The sequence below is a fragment of the Arachis ipaensis genome, chromosome B10, assembly GCF_000816755.2.
Source record: "Arachis ipaensis cultivar K30076 chromosome B10, Araip1.1, whole genome shotgun sequence".
NCBI lineage: Eukaryota > Viridiplantae > Streptophyta > Magnoliopsida > Fabales > Fabaceae > Arachis > Arachis ipaensis.
In genome coordinates this window covers 132353773-132362171 of record NC_029794.2, presented here as the reverse complement: position 1 = coordinate 132362171, position 8399 = coordinate 132353773, and the positions used below count along the sequence as shown (strand labels likewise).

Below are 8399 nucleotides of genomic sequence, written 5' to 3'. Positions count from 1 at the left end.
TAAGATAAGTGGTTAACTAGTTAAATAACATAGGATAGATCCGGATTCCGGAGTTCCAAAATTTCATCGAAGAAGTTGCGGCAGCCCCGTGCCCGTGCTGACCGCCGTCTTCCTCCTCCGCTATCTCATCTCAATGTATGTTTTATCTTGAGAGTAGATTTGTTAGAATTATATTGTTTTTGATTTCTTATTCCTGCTGTTGTAGAGAATGAAGAGGGGTCCCATTCCTGATGATGATGATACTGTTGCGAGGAAGGGCAAGGTTGTCACAACCACCGAGGGGTGGCCGGAACTGCTCCGCTGTACCACCACAAAACCACCGCCTATCCTTCTGGACGAGCTCATAGCGGAAATCCTGCTGAGGATTCCGGCAAGGTCTCTCGTTCGATTAAGGAACAGCGTCTGCAGTTCATGGAGAACCCTAATTTCCAGTTCCCAATTTGCCAAGGACCACCTTCGACGTTCAATGGCAGTGGATCCAGCCTTGACCCACCCGCGTATTGCCTATTATAGCTTCTGGCACTCATACCCCACAATCGGAGTTTTCTCCGTCCGATCTGTGTTCGAGAACCATCCCCACGAACCCACCAAAGTAGTTGCCTATGAGGGACGACGCCACCTTCGCATGATTGGCTCTTGTAATGGATTGCTGTGCTTGCACGATAAGCAGCGTAAGGATGGATTATTGGGCCCTCGTGCCATGCTGTGGAACCCCTGCACCGGATTCACATCTCAGCCGCTTGAAATTGGCGGTATATTCCGCGTCTGTGGATTCGGTTATGATCATGTGAACGACAAGTATAAGCTTTTCGTCATTGTGGAAAACAAATCAGGTGAATCTTTCACCAGAATTTTCACATTCGGCCCAAAATCTACCTGGAGAACAATTCAGGATTTCCCATATAGACTACATGACCCCAATAACAAGGCTATTCTGTTGGCTCCGGTAGGGCTTTTTGTAAGTGGCACTGGCACCCTTAATTGGCTTCTTTGCAGCAGTCGTACTAGTTTTGTAGCAGTTCTTTCCCTTGACTTGGTGAAAGAGACTTATAGTCAGATTTCCCTTCCCAGTAGGGATTCAGATGATGCTCTCCGTGTGTTTCCCCATTTGAGTATCTTGAGGGGTTGTCTTGCTGTTTGTTATGAGACTAAGAAAACTCATTGGACTCTCTGGATGATGAAGGAGTATGGAGTTCCTCAATCTTGGACTAAATTGGCCATAATCCCCCACCACCCACTACTCGTTGATGCTCCTAGAAATTTTTCATTAGAGCCTGTGTACATGTTGAAAAATGATGTTCTACTGGTGATTTCTCCTAGTTGCAAGTTTGTTTTATGTAACTTAAATGATGGCAACATAGATTTTCCTAATATTGACAGCTCCGGTGATGGCATGACCCAACTCCGTCCTTTGTCTCGGGGTGCAGGCGGAAGGTCCTTTCACATCTATCATGAAAGCTTAGTTTCACCCTCGCACTTTGGTCTTCCAACTTGCTCATCTCAAATGCGGTTATTTAAGCCAAGCCTATAATCTCTTAAGCCTGTTCATTTGGTGAAGAATATCCTGCACGGTCTCTTTTTAAGTAGCTTCCTTATGAATCGAACTGAACCATACAGACATGAATACCAATCGTGTTTCGCTTTAGTTAGAATATGCATTTATCATGAAATGCTATATAATAATTTATGTTTTAGACGAGTTTGATTTTACAGAACTGCCAGTGCAATTTCTGCAAAAGTTCAGATGCAAGTGCTATGTAACACCATATTTAACACGGTTAAATGTCAATTATATTGAGATTAGGTTATCAAATAAACCATTAATTAATTCGAATATAAGATTTGAAGCAGAAACTTATTCATGATGATGAATCGAATATTTTACATATGAAAATATCATTCATTTACTTTTTCTCTTCTGGATTCAGCTTTACACCAATATGCCTTGTATCAAAAGTAAGTAAGCCAACTTCAAATCACATATAAATCAAAAACACATCTAGATGTGAGTATCCAAATATTCCTTTCCTAATCTTAAACAGGTCTCTATTATGAGCCAACAGTCACAGGATCAAGCTCTAACAAAGCATTATGATTGAGACATGAATATAATTTAATTTCCATACCATACTTCCATTATTCAAACTATAGCAGCATCAAATCTTACAAAATAAGATCACATGGTTGAGCCATGGCTTTCAAAAGAAATCATTTTAATAATTAATATATAATCTGTACTTAAATATCTTTAGTATAAAGTTTCAAAGATCCTAAAAGCATATAATGACCCGAATAATTTATTTACCACTATACAATCTTCCTAAAAATCATTTGTATACATTAAAAGAATTCGGTCCATGAATCTATTTTTTAACTGATATGATCATCTATCTATATATACCCAAAAACTCTGATTCTTAGTGTGTAATCTATATCTATTCTCTTATCTCCTCCGTTGCATATATATCATTATGAAATTATGCTAATAATTGTGTACTAATTGATTATCAGACCAAAACACCAAGTCATAGAGACTAGAGAATAACACATCTCTGACATTTGATAATAAAAACAAAATGGGTAAAGTACTAAATTGGTATCCTAGGTTTGGGCGTAATTCTGTTTTGGTCCTTAAGGTTTAAAGTGTTCTATTTGAATCCAAAAAAGTTTCATTTAGCATTAATTTAGTCCCATAGTGAGGTCAAAATTAAATAATTAACAAAATGTCCTACATAACAACAGTACAAGAACAAAATCGATAATCTGGAGAACAAGTACAAGCTCCAGAGGCATAAAATCAACCATTGATACATCAATACATTTATTTATTATTTTTTTATAATATAAATAAAATATTTTCTATAAAACTAAAGAAAATGATAAATAAATGTATTGATGCATCAATGGTTGATTTTGTGCCTCTAGAGCTTGTACTTGTTCTCCAGATTATCGATTTTGTTCTTGAACTATTGTTATGTAGGACATTTTGTTAATTATTTAATTTTGACCTCACTCTGGGACTAAATTAATGCTAAATGAAACTTTTTTGGATTCAAATAGAACACTTTAAACCTTAAGGACCAAAACAGAATTACGCCCAAACCTAGGGGACCAATTTAGTACTTTACCCAAACAAAATACATCATGTTCAATATTTTTTCCAAAAGATATTTACCTAACCAATTCAACTGAGGGTGCCACTTGATTGGCCTTCACTCGGAGCTTGTTGCTTTTTCTGACTAACCTCTTATGCAATTTCTGAAACAATAACATAGCATAAATTATATAATAATTAAAAATGAGATTATTAGTAGTACAACAACTATATCATTTCCAAGGATCAATATAATGATGCAAATTGAATGGTGAACAGACTAAGCAATATTATCTAAGCTGAAAATAAAATCATGAAAATTGAATACACATAAAAGTTCAAATCAAAGGGGGGAGGAACAACACAAAAGGCAAGTGAGAGCAATTAAAAACTTTTAGTAATAGCACAAAATTAGTATAAATACATCTCTTATTATCTCTGCCTTCTTCTCTGTACTTCTAAACCACAATCGAGCTGCTACATCCAAGTTCATTATATCAAGGGCACACAAGAAAGATGCAATTGAACTCTAGTACACATGCTAATGGAATCACTATAAAATTCAAGTTCATGATCTCTTCTCTAATATAATGCTAACAATCAATTAGTTAACTAAAAAATGTTTGTTTTACACATAGTGACATGTTTTTCAAATTTCACTTAGTTAACTAAAAAATGTTTGCTTCTCAAAATACGGGAAATGAAATCTATATAATTTTCAAGTTGTTATAGTTATAGAAAATAGTCAAGAACATGGTTCAATGATTAAAAAGCTGCTGACAAACCATAACATAGAACTGTAACAGTGGTATATACTGAGTTCATTGAAACTGCAATACAAACTAAAAATTGGAAAGGTAAATTAAAGCAGATAATTTATGAACTATTATTAGTATTATTGCTGCATATTCACAAAATACTGCATGTGATACAAGACTTTAACCATTTGCATTATCTGTGAGCCATTGAGTTTTCAATATTTATATATGGAAGGAAACTTAAAACCAAATATACAAAAGTTATGGAAGGAAAAGGAAGAACAAAATTAGTTAAATACATATAAACTTAGTTAAATATTAATGTTTGCCATCCAAAAATTAAACTGAACAAACTAAAGAAGAGACAAAAATGATATAATATAAATAAAAGAAAGGTAAAAAAAGTTAGCAATTAAGGCAGACGCATCACTTATACCGTTTTGGCAGGCGCAGCTTTAGCCGGAGCACCCTGCCAGCAAGTTTCACACCTTGAGCTTTGCCAGGGAGGTTGTTCCTTAAAAAAAGAATCAACTTTCCAAATTACTTATATAAAAATTCTAATAAAAATGTTTAAAAAAAGGAAGAAGAATATGTTCCATCATATTTATTGGTTAGAAAATTTTGCTAACAGCAACAAGGGAGAGAGTAAACTAAAATACTATAATACCACACCACAAAAATACATTGCCGGAACGCTTACCAAAACATTGCACCGGAGCTCCGGCGTTTCCTCTCGTTGCATTCAGAACCCAAATAGCATTTTCTGTAATTTTTTTAAAAAGAAAAAAAGAAAAAAGAAAAAAAATTTATGCTTTTAAAGAAGAAAATTTACCTCTGCTATACCACCGACGATAGGATCTCGGAGCTCTCCATTCTTTTGACTGAAGTCGTCAACTTGTTGCCAATTGCTCCTTCTTCTCTGATGGTAGTAACATCACTCACCGTGCCACTATTCTTTCTCCTTGCAGCTGCATCAACAGCCCACCACCTCTAATTTATTGTTTTTCATCTTTGCTATTAGCCTTGGTAGAATATAATTAGGATCAATTAGCATTATTTAGCATATATAATATTTATTCGCTTAACACCTATAAATATCCTTCTATATTGTATCATTCTAGACAACTTGAATATACTCAATAATACACAATCTTGTCTCCAGTTTAATCTCTTGTTTCTAACATGGTATCAGAGCCATGGTATCCTCCTTGAAGAGAATATGTTGTTTTTCTTCAGTTGAAATTACCGTATTTTTCATACTTTTCTCCCGTGCCATTTTTCCCCGCTGTTTTCCTATTCTCATGAAGAAATCATATAATTTTTGCTCTCTTTCGGTAGTTCCGTCTGCTTTCCTCGTGGCAGTTCCGTCTGCGTTCTCTTGTGGTAGTTCCATCTACGTTTCCTTGTGGCAGTTTTGTCTGCATCTTTCCGGCAGTTCCGTCTGCGCTTCTTTCAGACAGCGACAGTTCCATCTGCGCTTCCTTTCGGTAGTTTTGTGTACGCTTTCTTTTGGCAGTTTCATCTGCACGTTTCTTCTGCACCCGTTTTATCAGTTTATGCATTTTTTTCTCTTTATTTCGTTGTTTTAAATAAGTTTCAAACTCAAATTGTCACTTGAGTTTGAAGGGAGATGTTAGAATATAATTAGGATCAATTAGCATTATTTAGCATATCTGAATATTTAGACAATTTGAATACATTCAATAATACACAATCTTTTCTCCCGTTTAATCTCTTATTTCTAACACGCCGGAAATAGATTCGGAGCTTCTGTCGTCGTATTCTTTTTTCTTCGACAGATGCTCTCCTAACCCGGAGCACTAAGCACGCTCATTTTCTATCTTCTATCTCAGTTACTATTAATTTCCATCACCGGTGAGCTCCTTTTTTTTCTTTAGAGAGAGAGAGAGAGAGAGAGAGAGAGAGAGATAAAACCTTAAGTTTAAATTTATTCACTTAGTTTTGATTTGGAATGCTTATTCAACTTTTGTGTTTGAAATTTGAATTCTAACCCAAAAAAGAGAAAGAACCCGCTCATAGCCAAAATCTCTTTTGCAATCTTATGTGATTTGAAGTTTCTATTACTCTGTCTCACGGAATAACTTTTTTTTGTCAAACACACTCTTTTCGGAGCTATTATTTTGACAGCTACAATACTTATTTTACCCATTCACTTTTCAATGTTGACATTTTACTTTTTTTTTAGTTGATAGACATGTGTCATTTAATTGGCCATGAAACTTATCAATCACCTAAACATGCACTAGTTACTTATTATATATAGATAGATAATTTATGTTTTAGACGAATTTGATTTTATAAAACTACGAGTGCAATTTATGCAAAGGTTCAAGTGTAAGTGCTATGTAACATCATATTTAACATGGGAATATCTCAATTATATTGAGATTAGTTTATCAAATCACTACAAGAAAAAAGGTCGGTTGGCACATTTTTTTTGTCACGCTTTTAAAGCGTGCCCAAAAGTGATTAATGATCGCGCTTTTGCGAGGATAGCAACTGATTTGTGATTTGGCCACGCTTTTTTGCCACGTTTAAAAAGGGTAATCATAGAGAAAAATAGGCATGTTTTTTTTAGGGGTGGCTACTGATTTGAAATTTGGCCACGCTTTTTTTGAAACGCTTAAAAAGCGTGGCCATAGAAAAAAACCGACACACTTGAAAATCGTGGCAAAATGGTTTCGTTGTCATCACATTTTTAAAGCGTGGCCATTTCCTCTAACTCTTTCGGCACACTTTAAAAACGTGGCCATAAAATTCTAAAACCAAAAAAAAAGTTTCCATCCCTCTTTCTTCGAAACACACATTTTTACACAACAATGCCCTAACAACACTCCTTCCTTTCTTCGAAACACACACACTTCTTCCTAACAATGCCTTGAAAAGTGAAAAGCTGAACTCATCACCCTAACCGCGGCGGCGATCTTCACCTAACATAGAGCTCATAACCGGAGCTCTTACTCTCTCCCCCAATAACACTCGTTGGTCAACCTCATTCCAACCCTCTCTCGCAACCCCTCCGTAGGTGCCACCTCTGCCGTTGCTACCTGCGTCGGCGCTCCTTCCGTCTCTCCTGTAAACCTCTATCCCTCCTTCGGCGGTGACTCACTCTGGTAAGGCCTCCCTCGGCGTTCACTCCCTATCGCAAACCCTCCGTCGACGTTCACTCTGTATCGCAAACCCTCAATCGTCGCTCCTCCCTCCATGGTTCAGCACCTGTCACGTTGCCGTCTCCCTCTCTGAAGTCGTCGCGCCGCCATCTCCCTCTCCCTCACTTGTCGCACCTCCGTCAGCCACCTGGTTGTTTAATTTCTTTCCGGCTATTGCTTGTTCTTTTTGTTCATATGGCGTGCTCAATGATATTCCATTTGTCACCTGTCATTGATGATGAAATTGATATTTTTATGCAGCTACAATTGTATTTTAAATCCAAGCCACCAGAGGCAAACAAACCACAGCCCCCATCTACAGCCAATGGTACAGCAGCACCTGGTGTTCCACCAAGGCCCATGCCCCCACCACCTCAAGCTCCACCACCACCTCCTCCTCCTCCACAGGGGCCACCTCCTGGTGCACCTATTGGAAATCCTCATAGAGCCCCTCCAACTCCAATGCCAAGATCATTGCCACCCCCTCCTCCTATGGCAAATGGTCCCAGACCTGCACCTCCTGGTGGAATGCCATCTATCCCGCCCCCTCCCCCAGTTGGCAGCGGCACATCAGGAGGTTTCAACATGGGTTCTAGACCGCCGTCAATGCCACCTCCACCCCAAGGTTTCCCATTCCAACAAATACAGAATCAGGGTGTCCGGATGCCTCCACCTCCCCCTAACATGGGACAGTAGATCAAGCCTAGAGGCAGTATGCTGAGTATTTGAATTGTTCAACAATTTGTTCGATGACCATATATGTTGATATTGGAGTCAGTCTTAGTAGCTGGACTCCAAATTAACGAGGCATTGTTCATTGTCTATTTGAGTTTACAAATCTAGATGTCATTGTACTAAGCCATATGGTGGTTGGTTTTGTGCCTGGTTGGTACATAGATTCTTAAATCGCTTATGGTCGGAATTTTTTATCGGTTTGAATTGCAATAGTAGTATTGGCCATGCTTTTGATGGTATCACCTTTAATGTAATTTTATTTTACTTTTTTTTTAAGAAATAAAGAGAAGAGAAGTTTAAAGAAAAAGATAGTTGTTTTTGTTTATTGGCTAAAAAAATGGTTACTCTTAATCTTTTCCCATTTTTTATTTTAAAAACTAATTTAGATTCTTTTATATACAGCAAGTTGCTGTGTTTCACTTATGTTGCCTGAGATTAGATAGTACTATGTATAACATTTTTCAAGTTATTTATAAAAATATACGCTAATTTTTTTAATATTTATAAACAATATTATGTTCATTTATGCGATTGTACAAACTAAATAACATCTACCAATATTTACTATAAGTATGAGAAAGCAAAAGAGAATTGACAATAGAGGTTTGGAAGTTGAAACACAATTGTAATTATCTTCATACA

General features: G+C 36.9%; 3 protein-coding genes and 1 long non-coding RNA gene across 5 annotated transcripts in view; 3 read left to right on the top strand and 1 right to left on the bottom strand.

The window, feature by feature from the left end:
- LOC107623528 (splicing factor 3A subunit 2) overlaps positions 1–8006 on the top strand; it is a 25152-nt gene extending 17146 nt beyond the window's left edge. Inside the window, exon 8 of the transcript XR_002356620.1 lies at positions 7914–8006. The gene's annotated coding sequence lies outside the window, so the exon portion shown is untranslated. The remainder of the gene's footprint in view (positions 1–7913) is intronic.
- Positions 7–1708, top strand: LOC107622514 (F-box/kelch-repeat protein At3g23880-like). Of its 2 annotated transcripts, XM_021114851.1 has the most exons (3): positions 7–135; positions 208–227; positions 276–1708. In XM_021114851.1, the coding sequence occupies exons 2-3, from the start codon at positions 209–211 to the stop codon at positions 1529–1531; spliced, it is 1275 nt and encodes a 424-aa protein (XP_020970510.1). In that variant the 5' UTR covers positions 7–135; position 208; the 3' UTR covers positions 1532–1708. The 2 variants fall into 2 exon arrangements, with proteins under 2 accessions (XP_020970510.1, XP_016179929.1); XM_016324443.2 differs by having other exon boundaries at positions 208–1708.
- LOC110268534 lies at positions 3062–4861 on the bottom strand. The gene is made up of 3 exons (XR_002356621.1): positions 4553–4861; positions 4289–4366; positions 3062–3258 (listed from the first exon to the last, which is right to left on the bottom strand). It is a non-coding gene; the product is annotated as an uncharacterized LOC110268534 (long non-coding RNA).
- LOC107621284 (formin-like protein 5) lies at positions 7218–7718 on the top strand. The gene has a single exon (XM_016323317.1). It carries the CDS (start codon positions 7218–7220, stop codon positions 7716–7718), a length of 501 nt encoding a protein of 166 aa, XP_016178803.1.